We start from the raw sequence: 21,460 nt of genomic DNA on the forward strand, positions 1-21,460 counted from the left end.
ATAAAGGGAGAAATGTTTTCTGTTTGTCGCTTTAAACATGGCATGGCTTACCTGCTGGATGTGTTAATATGTGTTCTTCTAAGGAATAAAACCCTTCTGCCCATTTAAAAGTAATGATACGATGTTTTCCTAGAAAGGGATATCGTCTCTACTTTGTCCTTCTTACAGGTTCTCTGCCTCTTACTCTCAAATTTGGGGCTTGGAGAGCTGTTCCCACCATTTAGTTTAGCTCATTATCCTGTTTTGTTTTCCATGGAAACTTAGGTTAATACCAGCTCATCCTGGAAGTAGACCCCAATGGAATGATGGCTCCAGAGGCTGGAGAAGGCAGTGCCTTGGACATGGGGAAAAGAACCTTCTTCCTAGATGCACCAGGGTCTTTCTGCCCCCCCCCCCCCCCCCCAGATTTCAAGTTTGACTCAGTGTATGCCCTGAACACTGTTCCTATCTGCTATTCTGAGGACCCAGAGCATTCAATAAGCTCTCTTGTTTTGTTGACCCACTACTTTTGGGAGTCTGGTGGAAATCAGTGCTGTGGGTGGGTGATTAAATATATGCACCCCTCCTGTCCTCACATCTTTTTCTGGGACTGGGCTTAGATAAAAATCTTAAGTGGACTGGGGCTACCAAGACAGTTCAGGACACCTTGGCTGCCCACTTCTCCCCTTGAGATGTGCTCCTAAACCCACTGCTTTCCACCTCTTTTTCACAGAAAGACACTCCTAGAAAATGACAGTGTCCATCTGGCCCACTGTGGGAGTGGGGAGACTGGCATTGATGGAGGCCGCCAGCCTTGGGTCTTACCTGTAATTGATCTTTCCACAGCCCAAGAGTCAGGAAGCTTCTCTGGTCTTCTCCCCAGATCTCACTATTTATCAGGCATCTACCATCTCTTGCCTCTGGCCACATTCTGCTCAACCCACTGCAGATAAGGGAAGGGAAGATAAGCCAGACCTGTCCAGAGGGTGAGGTGAGACGCGTGTAGAGTGAGCCGGACAGGACCTGCACCGCCTGTCTCCCTCCCCACATGTACACCCCTGAAGCTGGATGTTGAGCAATTAGTCATAGCAGGTTTATGGACGGTCCTTGTCTGTGGTTTTCATTGGAGGGTAGTAGGTGCTTGGGGACCATCTCCAACCCCTTCAGTGCCCAAGGTGCATATTCCTCAAGTCCTATAATCAGTAGGTGTCTGGAGCCCAGCATGTACCCTGTGGCAGCAGTCCAGCCCCACGGGGCCACAGGGATGGAACTCCTTACGTGGAGCACCAGTGCTGTGCAGTCTTGGTCTGGCCGCTGTCTGTGCAGCACCTGCTGGAAGTAAGGGCCCTCTGACCGTTACTCCTCGGGATCTCTGTTGCAATGAGGGCTGACACGTGGCTTTCTTCTTTCAGCTATGGACAGCCTGCAGGAGAGAGCTCTGCACATCCGGAAAGTCCTCCTGGTCCTGCCCAAAACCACTCTGATTATCATGAGATACCTCTTTGCCTTCCTCAATCAGTGAGTAGACTTCCCAGTGAGCAATTGGATCAGGCCTTGGCCTCAGCCCCTGGAAGCTTACATGTAGAGCTATATCAGTTCATCCAGCCCAACGGGTATTTATGGAGCACCTACAAGGTGCTGGGCACCATTGTAGGCTGTAAGAATACATTGCGAAATAAGAGACAAAGCCCTGATATCATTTAACTCACATTCCAGGGTAGGAGACGGAGAGATAACAGATATGTCAGGCAGGAGTAAGTGCTCAGAAGAAAAATGAAGAAACCCAACTTAAGAGCTGGAGTGCGGGGGTCTGAATGGGGGCAGGGGTGAAAGAGGGAGAGCCGCTGCAGAGGGGTGGTCAGCAAGGGTCTCTCGGAAGGAGACGGTGTGAGAGCAGGAACCTAAATGAAGTGAAGGAAGGAGCCACAGGGATGTTCAAGGCCGTCAGGCCCTGAGAGTCATAGTAATAATGGGTTTGACTTTGGGAAGCCCCTGGAGGGTTTAAGCAGAAGAGTGATAAGATCTAGTCTCCTTATATTTTTTTAAGCCCGCCAACAGCTTTGTGGAAAAGTTGCCATCGAGGGCTGTGACGCAAATCAGGGAGACCTAGGTAGAGGTTATTGTGAGATCTGGGCCACGGGTACTGGGGGCTTAGACAGAATGGGGGGTCACGAGGGAGGGTGAGGAGGTGGGGTTGGGTTTGGGGTCTGTTTACAGCATAGCACTGACAGGACTTCCTGATGGGGAGGATGTGGAGTGTGAGGAAGGAGAGAAATTCTAAATGTTTGGCAGGAGCAACAGAGTACCAGTGACTCCATCATGGAGTTGGGGAAGACGAGGCGTGCCGGACGGAATCGAGACAAGGCACCAACTCAGTCATGTTAACCTGAGGTACCTGTTAGGCTTCCACGCGGAGATTCCAAGTGGGCAGTGGGACACGGGAATCTGACACTCGGGAGAAACCGAGTGGAGACGCGAGTCTGCCGTCACCGTGTACTGCTGTTTTAGCTGGTTACCCAGGGAGTGAGTGTAGCCAGGCAAGAGTTCTGAGGGCCAGAGGGACCCTGAGCTTGGACGGGGCATTGCTTCCTGTCCATGCCGTGTGTCCTTGCCGAGGGCAGGCATTGTGTCCCCAGGGAGCAGCAGAAGCAACAAGCAAGGACGTGTGGTGCTTCCCCCGTGGGCGCCTCCGTCTTCAGGCTGCTTTCCCTGCGGTGTCTCCCTCAGCAGCCTAGAGCAAAGGCTATGAATGGGCAACGTGAGGGCCAGATAAGGCCCACCGATGTGTTTCCTTTCAGTCTGCTGTGTCTTGAAAACATTGAAACATTTAAATATTAGGGGATTACTTAAAAATATCTGGATTTCCAGCTTCTCTTGAAAGCACCATTCGATCTGGTTGTAATGGACCCGTATTCCGCAAGGCAGCGGTGCGTGGTAGAGGGAGGGCAGCTGCCTGGGTGAGGCGGGCCCTCTTGGCACTCTCGAACACTGATGCTGAATTCAGTTGTCATCCCTCTTGCTCTACGTGTTTTCCTCTAGTGGAGAAACACAGACCCATGAATGTATCAAGAAAGAGAACAAAAATTAGACCAAGGGGCTAGCATCTTTTATTTATTTATTTGTTTGTTTTTTACTTTTTTTAATGTTTATTCATTTTTGAGAGAGAGAGAGACAGAGGGCAAGCAGAGGAGGTGCAGAGAGAGAGGGAGACACAGAATCTGAAACAGGCTCCAGGCTCCGAGCTGTCAGCACAGAGCCCGACGCGGGGCTGGAACTTGTGAACCGTGAGGTCATGACCTGAGTCGAAGTCAGATGCTCAACTGATGAGCTACCCAGGCACCCCAGGGCTAGCGTCTTTTACCATAAATGTCTTTCTCTTCCTGGTCTGTTTGGTCTTTGCTTCAAAGGAAAACGAATTTAGTGACCATCTCATTAGCTTTGACTCCCTTGTAAGTTCACGGTCAGCCTGGCCCTCGAGGGTGTCTGGGCTAGCCCCGCTGCTGGAGACCTTGCCGGGGTACCCGCACTGTCCGTCAGCCTTGCTGCTGGCAGTGCAGAGGGACAGAAGGTCCCAGCTGTTGGGTCAGCCTCCTCCATGTGGCGCTGTCTGCTCCTCCCATCGGCCAAGCCCTGACTCAGCACCGCAACTGGCTGAGTTCAGAACCCCTCGTGGCTCACGCAGGGTGCTCGTGTGAGGTGCATTCTAGGCTGGCGGAAACGGAAACTCCGTGATGACTCTCGAGCTAGTCAGCTCCCCGGGGCCACCAGTCCTTCTCTCCCCTCATGGACGGATACCTGCCCTCAAAGTGAGCCTGGTCTGCTCCCCCAGAGCAAGCAGTGTGACGGTAGTGGGTAACGAGGCAGAGGAGCACACACAGATCCCGGGGCGACTGTGTTGTGTAAGCACAACGGCCTCATCCTCTTCCCCACACCTTCTTCCGGTTCTTCCTGCTTCTTCCTGCGGGGACCTTGCAGGAGCAGGGGAGCCATAGAGCAAGCATCGCGCAGAGCTGGAGGTGGTGGCCACTGTTGGAGGAAACATGGGAATTACACCAATTCAAATGATCGCTTTGGTTTTTGCTTTTTTATCTGGTTACAAAAGAGATGCATTTGGTCCTCGGAGTGCTTCATGGGAAAGATGCAGCGTTAATAACCGTAGTGTTTCCTAGAATTATAAATGGAATTCAGGACACAGGTGACAGAGAAGATCACCTCTGCGGGAAGATGGCAGGTCATAAGCGTACACGTACCAACGGATGTGGCAACAGTGGACACAGGTCGCTCCTGAGGGAGACTCTGCCCCGGCCCAGACTTTCAGGACTGCTCTCCTTTGTCGTTCTGCATCCTAGGGGGGGTGTGTACTTTATTTCTGGCTATGGTCTTTCTCTTGGGTTGTACACATGCTCGATCTCAAGGAGCCAGAAAAACTAATATGTGTGTATGCGTATGTGGAACTCCTTACACCAGGCACTGGCGCCGTGTGGACTTGACCTGGTTCCATATATACGTAGCTAGTGTCCTTCAGAGTACCCAGTCCACTGCATGAACCTCGGGTACATGCCTGTCCAGCAGGCCTTGTGAACTATTAACATTATCCTTTCTGGCATCTGCATTAATTATCTATTGCTGTGGAACAAATCACCCTAAAACTTAGCAACTTGAAACAAAAGGCATTCATCGTTATATCTCAGTTTCTGTGGGTCAGGAATCCAGGGGCAGGGTGGCTGGGGACTCTGGCTCTAGGTCTTAGGAGGTTGCAGTGAAGGTGTTGGGGGCAGGGCCGTAGTCCCTTCCGAGAGCTCCACTAGGGGAGGACCTGCTTCCAAGCTCACTTGCGTGCTGTTGGCAGGATTCAGTTCCTTGCAGGTTGTTGGACTGAGGACCTTCACTCCTGGCCGACTGTCGGCCAGAGGCTTTCGTCGGTTCTTCACCATGTGGGCCTCCCCATAGAGCTGCTCACAATATGGCGGCTGGCTTCTCTCCAAACAAGTTGAGAGAACACCCAAGACAGGAAGCACAGTCCTTGGTAACCTAATCTCAGAAGTGACATCCCATGCCTTCGGCCATATTCCATTCACTAGAAATGAGTCACTACATCTAGCCCATACTCAAAGGGAGAAAATTACACCAGGATGTGAATACCAGTAGGCAGGGGCCATGGGGTTCATTTTAGAGGCTGCCTACCACAGCCTGTATACTACCCAGAGAGTTTTTGCCCCCCAACGAAGTGTAGGTAGCTCCCCCTCACTGCAGCTGATTCTGCTGCTTGCCTTTTGAAACCTGCTTTTTTCAGACGTCAAACAATATAGCCTTCTAGTTTCTTGCTAGCCAAGTGAGGTCCACGGACCAGCTTCACTGGCATCATTTGGGGAAGTTGTCAGAAATGCAGAGTCTCAGCCCCTCTCCCCTCAAAGACCTGTGAATCAGAATCTGTATCTTAAGGTCCCCTGGCAAGTCATACTCACATGAAAGTCCCAGAAGCCCTGCGCTGGGTCCTCAAACACTGCTCCACCGTCTGAAAGAGTGAATCAGTGGTGCTTCTCTCCTGACTAAGGTGCCCTGGGGGCTCCACGAAGGCTGAAGTTTCCTCTACATCTCACCCATCTCCAGGTGCCTCTTAGTTTGGGAAGATTCCGTCTGGGCTGTTCTTCTGCCTTTCACGAGGAGTGTTTTGGCTTCTACACGCAGATGGACAAGTAGAGTTGTGGTTGGCTTGTCTTCGGAGATCCGCAGCTGCTCACATACTTACTTAGTCATTTATTTCACATATATTTATTAAGCATCTACTGTGTGCCAGGCCCTGTTTTAGTTGCTGGCCATCTAAGAGTGCACCAAACAGTCCAGGCGTCCCATGGAGTCCCTTGCGGAGTTTATGTTCTGTTGGAAGAAGACAGACCAAACTAATAAGTACACATATCACATGTCAGAAGATAAGTGCTATGGAGAAAAATGAAGCAGGTAAGGGAAGTGGAGCGTACCAGGGGTCAGGGTGAGAGTTTGCTCTTTAACATCCGGTGCTCAGCAGATGCTTCACTGAGCAAGGGACAGTGGGCCATGGGCATGGAGGAGAACCTAGAGAAACCGGTGTCCCAGAAGCCACGTAGACAAGTATTTTGAAGAGGGCGCGGTAACAGAGTTAAATGTGATGACAGGTCAGCTGAGAAAAAGACTAAGAATTATGTTAGCAGCAGGGAGAGCATTGGTGACCCTGAAGGGGGTTGTGCTGATGGAGTGGAAGGGGTCAAACCCTGACTGTGGGTTCAGGAGAGAAGGGGTGCTGCTGATGGGTAAAAAAAAAATGTGGTAGATCCATACGGTGGGGTAGTGTTCAGCCATAGAAAGGAGGGAGGCACTGAGGCATGTTACAGCGTGGATGCCCCTTGAAAACATCACACTGAACGAAAGAAGCCAGTCGCAAAAGACCACATAGTGTGTGATTCCTTTTGTGTGCAATGTCCGGAACAGGCACGTCAGTGGGGACAGCAGACTTGTGTAGCCAGGGGCTGAGGGAAGGGGAGAAAGAGGGGATATGGAGCCTGGAGCCTGCTTCGGATTCTGTGTCTCCTCTCTCTCTGCCCCTCCCCTGCTCATGCTCTGTCTCTCTCTCAAAAATAAATAAACATTTGGGGCGCCTGGGTGGCTCAGTCGGTTAAGCGTCCGACTTCAGCCCGGGTCACGATCTCGCGGTCCATGAGTTCGAGCCCCGCATCGGGCTCTGGGCTGATGACTCAGAGCCTGGAGCCTGCTTCTGATTCTGTGTCTCCCTCTCTCTCTGCCCCTCCCCCGTTCATGCTCTGTCTCTCTCTGTCTCAAAAATAAATAAACGTTAAAAAAAAATTAAAAAAAAATAAACATTAAAATTTTTTTAAAAGATGGTGAAAATGGTAAATTGTATATTTTACCACAATAAAGAGGGGGAGGGAGCGAGAGAGAAGGTATGTTAGTCTGCTAGGGCTGCCATAGCAAAATACCACAGACCAGGTGCCTTCAGGAACAGAAACCCATTTTCTCATGGTCTGGAGTCTAGAAGTCCAAGATTAAGGTGCCAGCAGGGTTGGTTTCTGGTGAGGACCCTCCTTGGCCTGTAGATGGCCCTCTTCCCTCTGCGTCTTCCCATGGCTTTCCTCTGTGCACGCACGGGGAGAGCCCTGCTGTCTCTTCCCTTCATATAAGGACTGCAGTCCTATGGGATTAGGCACCCACCCTTATGACCTCATGTAACCTTCATTATCTTCTTAAAGGCCCTTTCTCCAAATACAGTCACATGGTGGTGGCGGGGGGGGGGGGCTTCAACATAGAAATTTGGGGAGCGGGACACAATTTAGTCCATAACCGAAGAGGTGGAGATGAATCAGAGAATCAGAAACAACAGGTACAGACAACTCCCAAATCGCTTTATTATGGAGAGGAGAGAAATGGGACAGGTGTGGATATGGGGTTAAGAGAGAATTTTTTTTCAGATGGACAGTATCACTGCATGTTTGCATGCTGGTGGGAATGACCCAGTGGAGAGGAAAAACCAATGATGGAAGAGAAAGCAAGGGCAATGGTGGGAGTGATATTCTTGCTGGAGAAAGAGGATGGAGTTCACTGCGGGGGGAAGGAAAGCAGAACATGAGGGCGCAGAGGCAAGTCCCTTAACAGATGCGGGGAGCGTGAGGATGCTGACAGGTAGCGTTACAGGCGGAGGGAGTGAGCGGATGCCTTTGAAGGACTATGAGAAAAAATCAGCCAGAATTACCTTGACTTCTCGTCTCTTAGAAAGCCTTTTGGCGAAGTCAGGGAAGGCTGTTAAATCACGGATTTAGAGTGGGAAGTTGTAGTATCTCCTATTGGAAAAGCTTTTAAAAGGCCTGATGGATTCTCGGCCCCACATTTTGCCTGGGGTCGTGGTGAATAACACAATTTCTCTTCATCCCTTTCAGACCTAAGATCAACCCTGATGTGTAATATCTTACCCACAGTCTGTTGGTTGTTGCCAAATCAAACCCCTGGGGCGTGTGAAGCGGAAGGTTTTTAAGTGAAATGTCATGTATTTAAAACTGTCTGTCGAAAGCTTAGTGTTCTCCCCGAGGATTTAAGCCTCCGATGTTGGGATCTGGAGTCCTCGGCTTGATGATGCCTGTCAGGAGAAGAAGGTGGCTAGACTCCTATAAATCAACTGCTGGCAAATGTCGACAGCCCTGCTTCCCATTTTCTGACTAGAATCGAGGGCCTTATATCAAGAAGCAATTAGGATAGTATAATTACAGAAAATATTGATTGAGCCCCACCTATGTGCCAGGCACAGTGCTCAGTGGTTTGTGTATAATTGCTCATTTAAACTTTATATCAGCCCCACAAAGGAGGTACGTTCTTTTATAAGGAAGAGACTTGGAACCTAGAACACTGTCGTGGAACTGGTAAGCAATGTGACCAGGACTCAAAACCAGGTCTCATTGACTCTAAAATTCTTCGGACGTTTTGTTTTTCTCTTTTAATTTAATCTAAGAGACAAATATGCGTCATTAAAAGGTAATAGTCCAGAAAAGGGCATGATAAAAAACAAGTTTCCCACACTAATCCTGATTTTTTCATTCCTCCCCAAAAGCCTATGTTCTCAATCTCTATGCTGAACCTTGTTAAGATACACAAAAGATGAGTTTGAATCAATTAGAAGAATTCACTAGTATTATAGATAGAAGCTATAGAAATATAGTACAATTCTTAGAAGAGATGGCATTATGTAAGTTGACACCAAAAAAAATGTTTAAAGATGGCGCTGTTACCACTGTTACCCATTTTAAGTTGTTTTTTTGTTTTGTTTTGTTTTGTTTTCAATGAAAATCCAGCATTTGAATTCCTATCCTGGATATGGACGTTGGGGCCTTCGTGGATTATTAGCACCATTATGTTGTATATGAAATGCGTCTGTATGTGTACACATGTGAATTTTTCTGGGGAGAGAATCTCTGCTTTCTGTCAAATTCTTGAAGGAGGCCGTGACCCCCCAAATAGTTAAGAATCATGGCTTTTCCCCTAAACCCAGGTGTTCCCATTGTAGATTGGAGGAGAGAGAAGGATCTTGGTTTATATTTTAATGAGAGTAAGAAATGCATCTGGTCCCTGAGACCCTAGTCCACGAAGATGTGTCCTCCTCAAGCCCATGGTCATTGCAGCCACCTATGAATTGAACAGTCCTTCCCTTAGGAGACTTGGCAAGGTTTCTCCTCTCTTACAAGGCTTTGGGCTGGGGCTCTTGGAGCTAGACTTTGTTTCCTTTTGACTGCCAGGCTTCCCCAGAAATGACTGGTTTTCTTCCATGTTACCAAATGTCATCAGTTCGCACTAAAGAAACATGGCCTTCCTCCTCCCATGGCCTTCCTCCTCCTTGTCCCTGTTGTGGTTACCAAGGTAATTATCTCTCCTATCTCTCTCCAACGTTTGTTTGACCAAAAAGTAGAGTTGGAAACTTCTCCCGGCCTTTTCTGAATCCCAGCTCTCTATTAACTCAGGAGCCAGGGAAGGATTGTAAAATTTAGCCTTTAAGACCTTCTATGAAGCAGTCCAGCCACTGAGATCTATAACCGAACCCATCGCTGGCCTCCCTGCATTGACTAAGTCCTAGAGAACATTGACTCTCAACCATGACAGTAATTCCCCCCGTGATAGCTGTTCACATCCATCGTACCGCTTCTTTGGTCCTGCACCGATTCTCCAAAGCGGACAGATGTATGTGAATCTTCAGTAGAGGAGAGAACCATTGGGTTAGAGAGACCAGCTTGGTAATTTGAGTCTGGGTGCAGGATACGCTAGAAATGAACTCTGTCCCGTTCTGAAGAATGCCTACTCAGATGAAGACAGCTGAGTCTCAGACCTCTGGTTCGGCATCAGAGGGATTTGGTTTTTCCTCAGAGCTGTAAGAATCAGGGGCCGGGGACCTCCTGCTGATGCCCATCAGGGAGGCAGTACTCCTTAGCAGAGCCCACAGCTCCGCACCCTAGGGCTGGGGGCAGGGGGTACAGACCCAGAGCTGGCCAAGCCATCAGCCTGGACAAACAGAGACCGGTGAGGGCCGATGAGACCCAGGGGCTCCCTGAAGGGTTTGGGGCCTTGGCCAAGGTTGGAGGTGTGGCCAGAGCAGCTGCTGGCTGAAAAGGGGACTTCCCAAAATAAATACCCAATGACGAAGTCAGACTGCATCCAGAGAAAGCCTGAGCATAAACTGAGCAGCATGCTGACCTTTTCCTGAATAAATCTTGATTGTAATAATAGAGGATATTATGAAAATGGAAAACAATTACATTAGCTGTTCCAGAAAGAAATTCACTTGCTTGACGGGATACAAAAGCTAATCGGGTGGCAATGTTTTTAAATACGTCTAGAGCTTGGAATGGAATATCCCTAGTAATTTGATTATTTTGCTGTGCAAGGAGGTACACAACACACAGTGCCTGTGTCTTCTGACCATATCATTACGAGGGCAGCCTGAGGGTCTCCATCTGCGCTGGCAGCTTCGGGGGCTGGCGTGTGGGAGCCATCCCGGTTGTGCAGAGTGGCGTATTCTTGAGGCAGGGTGGGTTTGGTGGGTGAGGTATGGAGCGGGGCTCGTGAAGGGGTGACAAGTAGGATTTGAAGGGGGAGCTGGAGAGGGAGGAGGGGAGAGACCTGCAAGGAGGCGGCTCCCGAATGACCGTCCTGGTGGTCATTCTCTTCTCCCCCCAGACTTTCTAGAAGGGCTCTGATGCCCAGGAAAGCAGGTGGCAATTTGTGGAGCTTCTGCTCTTGCTCTTGGCATTGCCTCCCACGATTGTGTTTTCTGGGCATTCATGCGAGAGCTTTCCAGCTTGCCCCCTTCCCTTCTCCTCCAGTTTATCACAGTTCAGTGAAGAGAACATGATGGACCCCTACAACCTCGCCATCTGCTTCGGGCCCTCACTGATGTCAGTGCCTGAGGGCCACGACCAGGTGTCCTGCCAAGCCCACGTGAATGAGCTGATCAAAACCACCATCATCCAGCATGAGAACATCTTCCCAACCCCCAGGGAGCTGGAGGGCCCCGTCTACAGCAGAGGAGGAAGCACAGAGGACTACTGGTAGGGGCCTCTGGGCCAGAGGGTGGGGAGGGGGAGTCCCCACTGCACGCTGGTGTGGGAGCCAGATGGCCAAGCGAGACCCAGGGGAAACACCCAGAGCCCCCCAGCCTCGCACTCCCAGGCGGTCCAAGCTGCCGGGATCTGGGGACGGTGCAGGCAGCGCCCCACCTGGACCCGACCTGTGGAGTGAGTGCCACTTTGTGCCACTTCCCTGTTTTTTATGAGTTTGAGGAACCGTTCTGGAAAACAGTGGCGACAATAATAGGAGGGTTAAGAATCTCCAGGGAAAGAAAGTTTGTAAAGTTGTATTTGGAACAACTGTTCATCAGTCAGCAGTGCCTCTCAGGCTCCATGTCCGTGCTGTGTGTGGTGAGAGACACAGACAAGCCTGGGTCCGGGTCCGCAGAAGTAAGATTTTCTTCCTTATTGCGAAGAACTTAGATATGAGGCATAATTTCCTCGCTGTGAGTTTGAACAATGATAATTTAGAATGATTGCAGAGATCTGTGAGGAGAAAAAGGGGTAAGGTAAGCTCCATTTTCGGCAGGTTAGGCCCACTTCCATCCTAAAGCGGGATTAAATCCTGTGGGGCAAGGTTTTTCATGACTTAGCCTGGGAACAGAGATATAAAAGGAATCCCTAGGGCTCATCTTTACTAGACCCTGTGTTACACAGTTGACCAATCACTATTCCCGTATTACAGATAAAGTGACTATAACCTAGAGAGGTCAGTGACAACCTTTCAGGCCACCTTAGGGGTGGGAATTCTAACCATGCTGTTTTGTGTCTTAGTGCAGGGCACTGTCCAGGACCCCACACTGCACCCAGGGTACCACTTACAGTGTCTTTTTCCCAACCAAACACAAAGGCAACCACCTCTGTCGTTTGCTCCCTAACATCCCTTACCTGCTCCTTCCCCTCCCTTCTTCCCCCCGAATCGTGCTTCAGCCTGGGCTGAAAGCATGAGCCAGCCCAATTCGGATTCCATCTGAATCCAACATCTGGAACCAATTCAGCAGCCCCATTGCTCTCCAGTAAGGTAGGGGAGGACAGGAGAGGATGTTCACTTAATTAGAGGCCAGTGGGTCCATGCTTCTCTCTGATCCCCACAGAAGGAGCCTTCTGCCTGAGGCGTGAAGAAAGTGGTATTCACGTGTCTGTGAGTAGAGAAATACCACTGATACCCCCGGGTTCAATCTTGTCCGCTATCCCGCGGATCCCAGCATCTGGGTCCGAGCTGGAGAAACCTACACTTCCTAGCTTGGAGAGAAGGCTTTTTGTCACTGACAGATGGTCGGTGAGGACACGGAATGTTGTTCAGGTGTACTCCAAGGAGCTGTCTTTGTTTATGTGACTTGGAGAGTTGGTTTCTCTCTTGCATGAGGGTTGAGAAACTGTGGAGTAGTGTTCCCAGGGCCTGCTTTATCTTCTTTCCAAAGTGTGCCCTCACTTCTCAAATATCTCTGGCCCGATCCCAGGACACAGAGCCCCCCTCAGCCCTGTTCCCCCAGTCCCAGCCCAGCGGAGCAGACAGAGTTCATGGCGAGGGTGGCTCACAGGGACACAGAAGGGGAGGACACCTTCTGCCAGTTCTCTCCAAAGCATTCTCCCAGGCCAACTGCTGTTTGTCATGCATCCGACATTTATTAGCAGCCTCTGGAAAAACCACCAGACTAGTCAGGGTGTGTTACTACCACAGACTGGGTGGGAGGCCAGAAGCCTGCGAGGATCAAGGGCAGGTGACCTTGGGTAAGAAGGACCATCTGACGACTGGACTCACACCCACTCAGAAGGCTCCCATCCTCTCCTCTTCTTTGGGAACAGGAAGAAGTGCCAGTGAAGTGAGCTCAGATGGATGAAGGAGGTGAGGGAGGGGTGGCAGAAGGGGGTGCCAGAGCCTGAGAACCCAGGAGACCAGAAGAGCCAGGAAGAGGGGGCCCCGGGCACTTGGTCTCCCTGAAGCTACGAAGCAGGGAGGCTAGTCCCACTTCACCACGCTCTCCAGCCGTAAACTAGAACCCAGTTTCCCAGGACCACCTGCTGTTTGGCCTGCTGGGCTTCCCCAGACCGCAGGTGCTGGCGGGCTTGAGGTGTTGCTGAGGTGTGGGTGTAGAGCTAAGAGTAGGATTTTAGCACTAGGAGGGACCTTAAAAAGCATCATCCCGCCTTTACGTTAGAGCAGTGGTTTTCCGAGAGGAGTCCTTGAACCCACAGCACCTACGTCACTTAGGACTGGTTAGGAATACAGACAACTGAGCTCCACCTGGCCCTCGAGAATTAGAAACTCTAGGGGTGAAGCAGTCTGCTTTTAACAACCCATCCAGGACTCCCTGGCATTTGAGAACTTCTGCCTTAGTGGATGGCCACATAAATGAACTTGGAACTCTGGAGGAAACTGAGCCTTTGCCCTGTGTACCCCTGGTGCCTGAGGGCTTCTAGAATGTCCTGAAACTCATCAGAGGGCTTGTAGGCCCAGCAAATAGTGCCCACAGTGTGTAGGCCCAGTAAACCTGTGAAAACTTATGCCCACATTTTTTGATAAGGAGGAATCCCTGTTGATGTTCTCCCAGAATGTTCTCTGGAGTCTGAAGAGCCTCCTTGGAACTGACTTGTGTCATGTGGGGTGAGTTCCAGACTGGTTCCCTGGTCTTTGAGGAACTTTCTGGAGTGAAAGACCCATCCTAAGTGGAGGGAGAGGCTATAGGCTCAAAAGCAGCAACTATGAGGCCAGGTGGTAGGGTTGAGAAGGTGGTGATACTTCCATAGAACTGCCTGGAAAGGCTCCCTTGTTACTACCAACTGCCAGAGGAAGAAACTTTAGAAATGAACAGGGGTCTTGTCTATTTCTCAGGAAGTTAGAACTTCCTGGTACCCATCCCCGTCCACTCTGATGTCCATGAGCCAGAAGACCAGGAGAAGAAACAACTTTCCAAGCAACTTCCCTGGCCATTCTTGATTCTCAACCCTGTATGAGTTTAGACTCACTGAACTGTTTGGGAACTTGACCAGCTTCCATGCCCGCCCTTTCGCAGAGTCCAGCCCACAGCAGACTCTTCTTCTCCTGCCGACTCACCTCCCATCTCTCACCAGTACACAGACCAAACCACAAAGCCCAGAGACATAAGCAAAATGAGAAAGAAGGAAAGGAAGACCACTTATCCTCACACAACTGAGGTGTACAGACCACTATCCTCAATTCATTGATTAGGCGGTTGAGGCTTAAAGAGATTCATTCCCTTGCTCAGGGTCATACAGGTACCAAGCGCCAGGGCTGGTTTCCAGCTCCTGTTGCGTCCCATGCAAAAACCTCGTATTTTCTTCCACGTGCTCCCTCCAGGGACTAGTTCACCTAGAGAAATGGCCCTTGAGGAGTTGAGTTGTTGTGTATTTTCAAAAAGACTTATTTTATTAATTCAAAAGGGCTTCCCTCTGTCTCCGGATATTGCGAGTCGCAGGCAGTGTCGAGTGGTTTTTGCTGCAGGGCCCGGGCTAGAGAAACTCAGGAGCCTCGTGTTTCATTATCAACACTTGTCTGTAGTGTCCGGTCAGGATGCAGAGAGCGTGAAATAGCTTCTGCGCCCTTGCTCCAGGGAAGCTGCGGGAAGGAGAAGACAAGAATTTGGTCAGCCAGGGCTCAGGTCCCCGTTACTGTTGCTTCTGTTGCAGTGACAGCCCTCACGGAGAGACTACCTCGGCTGAGGACTCAACCCAGGATGTGACCGCAGAGCACCACACGAGCGATGACGGTACGAGGCCCCGCGTCCTGGGCAGTGGGGTCACCGGGCGGGAAGCCGAAGGAACGGCTGACGTAGCCTGTGCTCCGGATGCACCTTCCTGCCCAGCAGTCCCCCAAAGACAGGCAGCGGCCCCCCTGTCCGTCCTTTTCATTCCTTCCCTTTCATGGAGAGACAGCCTACCTTCCCAAATAGAATGGTCTCTGTGTTAAACCAGAGGTGAAACCTTTCAGAGCCTTTCAAGCTTCTCGCCCCAGCTCCCTGCCCCTCGCATACCTCCTAGCTCCTTGTCTCGCCTGCCTGTCTCGCCTGCCTGATGTTGGTCCCCTGTCACAGCCCAGACTCCTGCCAGGTAGCTGGAGACCAAAATCAAGGAGAGTTCATTTGAAAAAACAGTGAGCCTGGGGAGGAGAGAAGCTGGGTGCCAAGAGCCCAACAGAAGCAAGCCAAGGGGGAGTGGGAAGCAGGATGCAGAAACCACACGCTTTCACGCCTGCCGACTGGAAAAATTGACCCTTTCCAAAGTACAGACGTGCGAGCGCCGTGCAGCCTGGCGGGCGTGCGTCGAGAGGTGGAATGCACAGCTGTCACCGCGGGCCCCTCGGCAGCGCCCGTGATTGATTAGGGTCTGTCCGGCCAGCACGCCTCCCCTCCTTCCAACAGTTCCGCACCTCCATTTCTGGACCACTCGGGCTCTTGGAAGTCTCAGCAGCTGACAAGGGGCCTCAGAATTTTCTGGGCATGAGAACGAAATGGCACAGCCTGCGGAGCTTTTTAAAGAGAAAAAAAAAAAAAAATGAAGGCTGCTTATTTAGATGCTGAAGTCAGATGGATCAATATGATAATCTGCCCCATTACAGGAGGAGACTGGGTGAACTAGGGAAATTTGTTCCTGCTAGAAGCTTTGTGTGTCTTATCTCTTAATCCTAGTGAAATAGAGCTGCTATTTTCCAGTTGAGAAAGCAAAGGCCAGAGAGGTCAAGTGATATGCCCAAGGCTGCACAGAACTGAGATTTGGGATATTTAGACAGGCCTTCTCCGGTCTGCCTCCAGTAGCGAAATATCCAGCCCGGCCCTTCCGGGAGCAGGCCCAACCGTCCTGCTGCCTAGGTGTGGTCTTGCCTGGAAGCAGCCTTTCTGTCCACTACTCAGAGTACCTGACTAAGATCAGGGGGGTTTCTTTTTTGCTCTCTGACCTCTCCCTGCGGCTCTGCCCAGATAGTGGTAATGATGACAACAATAACAATGGCCAGCGTGGACGTATTCTTACTACAGGCCAGACACTGCTCTAAGTGCTTTCACAAGCTGTTATATATTGACTCTTCGTAACAACTTCATGAAAAAGGCACTATTGTTATCCCTTTCTAACAGACAAGGAGACTGGAAGCTCACACAGAATAAAACTAAATATTGCATTTGTAACCCCCTTTTAATTTTCAAATTAATTTTAAGTAAATTTTCCATGCATTACCCACAATAATATATTTCCATATTTTTAGCTCCTTGGAAAGTTGATTGGGTGAGTTACTCTCTCCTACGGAGACTAAAAGCTCATGTTCCACTAGGGGAAATGGACAACATAAATAAAGTTTGTTGTATTTAAAGTACAATATGATAAATGTTCTACAATTAGTGGCGTTATTTGATGATCAGAAAAGAAATGATGCTTACAAATACAGGATGGCAAGTTCAGTGATAGGGGCTGGCATAAACAGCTGTGTAAGCACCGGAGAAGTTACTCTAGGCCTCCTTTGCCCTGAGTGGGGCTCAGCCTCTTGGGCAGCGTGACGAGCTTCCCAGGAGGCAGATTGCACAAGGAAGACAAGGTTCCCACCCTGTACATGTGGTTCCTTGTTGCACAGAAACTGCTGAGACAATAAAGTATTCTTTGTTTTGTTTGTGTTTTAATGCTGACATTTAAATTGTGACTCAGTGTGTTTCATCAGGAAGGTGAGAGAGAAAGGGATTCCAGGTGGGGGGAACAGCATGACCAAAGGCAGTTAAGGGTGCACACGTGCTTTCAGGCTGATGGCACCGCACCGTCTATGCGGGAATCCCCTGCCTCATACATAGATCATCGGTGGCTTATTTGTCACGCTGGGCTATCTTCCTGCCAGTGTGAGTTCAGCTAATTGGGGTTTTCCGCCCCGTTTCCTGAGTCTGTGGGTCTCAACAACATGTGTTTCCTTCTTTTCTGCCCCTCTCAGAGTGTGAGCCCATCGAGGCCATTGCCAAGTTTGACTACGTGGGCCGGACAGCCCGAGAGCTGTCCTTCAAGAAGGGGGCATCCCTGCTGCTTTACCAGCGGGCCTCCGATGACTGGTGGGAAGGCCGGCACAATGGCATCGACGGACTCATCCCCCATCAGTACATCGTGGTCCAAGACACGTACGTTGGGCCCCCTGCACCTTCACGCATCCTGGCTGCTCTGTGGGAGACTTTATTTCTGGCTCCATAGGAGGGTGAGGGAGACCAACCCCCAGGGGGCACCAATACCGGCCTTGAAAGACGCCCCCCCCCAGACTAAGTGGAGGATTGTTTTTTCCATCTCTCCCCCCTGCAGATCACTCCTCACCCACCCCCACTCACTGTGGAAACCTGCCAGCCCTCAGGCTCATCCACATTTAGACCTGATGAGTGATAATGAGGGGTGATTGTTTGACCACTTACATTTTTGTTCTGGAAAGCTCAGAGTGGGAAAACATTTTTACTTCTTTTTTTTTTTTTTTTTTTTTTTTTTTTTAAAACAACCCTGCTCACCGCAACCAGTTGGGCCACCTATGACGATGACGATGGCACTTTTCCACTTGCAAATGAAAGTGATGCTTTCCTTTTCTAGAAGAAATCTAGCTTAAGCAGCCTTGTGGAAAGGAGCCAGTTCATTTAACTGGGGTTGACTTGGGGAAAGACAGGGAGAGGAGGAGAGAGGGTGTCAGGGAGCAAAGGGAACGTGAACTGGTCCCAGAGAGACTTCATCGGATGGGCTGTTGGTTGGCTCCTACTCTTTGAAGCAATGTCTCCCGGGCAGGAGGGCTTTTACCCCATGGCCCTCCCAAGCCTGCCTCCCTGCCCCTTTGCCCTGCCTCTGCCCCTGCCTCCCTACCCGTGGATGCGATGCTGTCAGTGTTTTTAGTCCTTCCCTTAATATTATTTTTTAAAGGTTGATATCCTGAATGAGTCTGCACCCTCCCAGCCTCTCCCCGGCTCGTTCTGCAGGGAGATCCTCCCTCTGTTGATAACATCGCAAACCCGGTGGCCATCTGTGCGTGGACAGGACCCTCCCAAATTTAGCATTATGGCTTCACTACAAGACCGAGAGAAGATGAATTGTGGGGGAGAAGGGGCTTCCTTTGTCATCAGTAGCCAGAGGGGCCGGGAGAGCTGTGGAGTGACCTGGGACCGGCTTGGACGCTCTAAGCTGGGCTAGATGCACTACGACAGAGTGTGGCGGTGTCCTGCCTCAACGCCGGCATCTCCAGAGCCACCGCAGACCTGCCTGTCCTTGCCGGGCAGTGCCCGGGACCTCAGCAGATAAACCGCACCCTGGACCGGCCGCCTCCTCCGGGAGGTGGCCCCGGCACCGCTGTGCCCGGAAAAGCAGCGGGGTAGAAGGCAGATGCCTCGCATCCAGGTGTCCCCTAGCCCGGCCTTCCTGCGGAGCTGAGGATCCCGCACCACGCGGCGGGATTATTTATTTTTATTTAAGTGACCCTCCTAAGGCCCTTAGGTTTCCGTGCCTCCTCTCACAGAGCTAGCCCGGCCTGGTGTCACTGCCGCCTCCAAGCTGTGGCGGGGTCGCGTGTGTGTCGGGGGGCCATCTTGCCGATTTAACACTGCTTTTTGTGTTGTTGTTGTTTTCCCCTCCTCCCTGCCTGCCTGCCCCTTCCCCAGCGAGGACGGTGTCGTGGAGAGGTCCAGCCCCAAGTCTGAGATTGAGGTCATTTCTGAGCCACCTGAAGAAAAGGTGACAGCCAGAGCGGGGGCCAGCTGTCCCAGTGGGGGTCATGTAGCCGATATTTATCTTGCAAACATCAACAAGTAAGCTCTGCTTTTCATTTTCTGCTCCCTGAATGCCCTGCAACGCCCAGCCTCCCCCTCCGGCCTCGCCCCCTCTCCATTCCTGTGCTGCGTAGGGCTCCCAGCCCCTGGGCCTAACACTCTGCATGCGCTCACTGCTGCCGCAAGGCGGACAGGGCTGAGGAAGCTTCCACGGGCCTTGCGGGCAGGTCCCGGGCTCCAGCGGGCTGCTGTCGTGCTGTGGAAGGGTGCCCCACGCTGGGTTTCCACAGCATCTGTCGGGTCGGGCCTCCCCGGCTGTCTGACCACTAAAACCTGGCCAAAGCTTTGGTCACATTCTGCAACTTGGTTTTGGACTGTTTCTCGGAGGTGCCTTCTCTTTTCCGATTCTTGCTCAAATAATAGTCTTTGACGTCTTCCTGGCCCTTGTCTGTCCGAAGAGCCAACATCCTGTGTGTCTTCCACTAGGCTCACGTGACCCCAGAGGGGTTTATGTAGATCCCATGTGTCTCTCTCTCACCGTGTCCTGCATTCACCCTGTGGAGGAAAGGAGGCCACTCTGCCCCCCAAGGAAAGCTTCGTCCTGAGCTCTTTACTCATTGCCTAACCCCCCAGCTCCCTTCTGCCCCTTCATACCAGTGGAAGGAATTGTCCATGTTGTCCCTGTTGCTTTAGCCCTGTGTCATCCTCCCCTATCAGTCCCTTTGCAGATTCCCATTCCTGTCCGGCAGGCTCTTAACTCTGCCCCCCCAGCTTTCATTGTGGCTGTGAGCAGCATCCCAAGGGTTTTCACTCCGCCCACACCCGATCTGGCCGGCTGGAGGGATTCCACGCCTGTGTGCTGCTGCCTCCCCTAGAGACATTCAGGTTATTGGAGAACTAATCTCATCTCAAGGGGCCAGACACCAAGTCCCAAAGCCTACAGACCTCTTTCCGCCAGACCCTGAAACTTGGCCCCGTGCCAGCGGGATGACGCGCCCCAGGGTGTTCCTGATGAATGTGGATTGCAGATGATGTACAGTTTTTATTCCCCTCTGGCTTTGGAGGAATGAAATGATCTGCACATTGAAAACCTGTTCACCGTAGCCTCTGGACACTGAAACTGGAAGGAGAATAAAAGATGCTTGTTGTTTTTAAACCGCACCAGGTCGCCCCGATCTCTTGGCTTTTTTCCAACCAGACGGTAGCAGGGGGCGTGGTTGGGGCACGTGTCTCTTTTCCATCTCTTTCGCCCTCCAGTTAGTGAAGTCGCTGATTCAGCTCACAGAGGGTAGGTATGATTTAAGTCAGACCAGTAAAAAGGATTGAGGATTTTATCTATTTCCCTCCAGCAAGTGGTGCCCTGCTGGGAGGGCAAGCTAGTAAAAAGTAACTGTGGGCTCATCACATTTTTTTTTCTTTATTTACAAGTCTATGTTAATTATAAGCCTGTAATCGTAAGGTTGTAAGCCTGTAATTAGCCCACAAACCAAGGCAGGGTTGGTGGAGGGAGAGTTAAATAATTAGTTAGGTACATGTTTCTAAGCCATCACGTATTTGATGTCATTTGTACAAAGAAATTGTAGAAGATATGAGCCGAAACAGTCAGAAGATGAACGCCTGGTGGAAAGTCAGGCGGTTCCCTTTGAACTCCTTACTTGGCCGTGTCAGGATGGGGTGCTCAGAGGACATGGCCGACCGGGACACCCGCTGGTCGGTGGCTGAGTGGCGGCCCCCGGGCGTGTCTTGCCCTTAGCAGTGACTCTGCCCTTCCAGCCTCACTTCCTGCCCCATACGTCACTCCTTCCAAGGGCCCCGAGTTCTCTCGCACCCCCGGACCTTCACATCTGCTGCCTCCTCACCCCATCATCTCCCCCTCTCCCTTCAGGACGTAGTCCGAAGATTTTACTTCTCCGGGGAAGCCCTCTGACAACCCCGAGGTCCTCAGGGCTGAGTCAGATGCCCTTAGTCTGTATCCCCACAGCAGTCCGAGTATCTCTCATGACCCGAAATGCGCTCAGATCCCCCACCAGCCTGAGCATCTTGAAACCAGGAAATCTGCCTTCCTCTCCTCGTGTCCCCGGGGCCCGGTGAGGGACCTGGCACACACCAGCCAGTCCACAATCTGCCTCCTCAGCAGTTTGAGCTTTGTGAGTCAGCCACCCTCAAGTGGAAAAAGGAAATCAGCAAAGGGTTATTCGGGTGAGGCATTCAATTTAATTCCCACATTTAGTGAGCGGCTACTGTGGTGCCAAGCATCCGTGCTGGTTGTTCAGAGATGAATAAGACAGTGCCTGGCCTCGGCGCTCAGTCTGGCAAGGTAAATACCATACAGACAGGTAGCTAAAAAGGCAGTGCCATCAAAGCTCTGAGGGAACAAAGGAGGGAGTGATTGCTTCTGCCTGCTGTTGGAGGTGGGGTCGTGGGAGGAGACTGCAGAGGAAGAGTCGTTTCAGCTGAGCCTCCTAAGACTCCCAGAACATCCTTTTTCTGCTCCAGAGTGGCTGATACCCAAGGCTAAAACCGCTTGAGCCGGCAGCTTCATGGCGTGGCTCCCGTAAGCCAGCTTCCACACCAAACCCCGATAGAAAAGACCTGACCAGTGGGCAGGACCAGGACCGGCTTAGAACACCGGCTCGGCCACACAGACGAGCCCTTTAGCCTCAGGACCTTCCC

General features: G+C 51.2%; 1 protein-coding gene across 9 annotated transcripts in view; it reads left to right on the forward strand.

Moving 5' to 3' along the window:
- Positions 1-21,460, forward strand: part of SRGAP2 (SLIT-ROBO Rho GTPase activating protein 2) — a 284,242-nt gene that overhangs the window by 256,096 nt on the left and 6,686 nt on the right. For 7 of the 9 annotated variants that reach the window (XM_045049283.1, XM_006942921.5, XM_003999427.6 and 4 more), the window contains exons 17-21: positions 1,392-1,497; positions 10,830-11,054; positions 14,721-14,800; positions 16,996-17,176; positions 18,680-18,826. In XM_045049283.1, the coding sequence (XP_044905218.1) occupies positions 1,392-1,497; positions 10,830-11,054; positions 14,721-14,800; positions 16,996-17,176; positions 18,680-18,826 (739 nt within the window). Of the gene's footprint in view, positions 1-1,391; positions 1,498-10,829; positions 11,055-14,720; positions 14,801-16,995; positions 17,177-17,948; positions 18,827-19,273; positions 19,949-21,460 lie in introns of those variants that run through there. The other 2 variants (XM_019822140.2, XM_019822141.2) reach the window with 2 other exon arrangements.

The sequence above is a fragment of the Felis catus genome, chromosome F1 (assembly GCF_018350175.1).
Source record: "Felis catus isolate Fca126 chromosome F1, F.catus_Fca126_mat1.0, whole genome shotgun sequence".
In the NCBI taxonomy this organism is placed as follows: Eukaryota; Metazoa; Chordata; class Mammalia; order Carnivora; family Felidae; genus Felis; species Felis catus.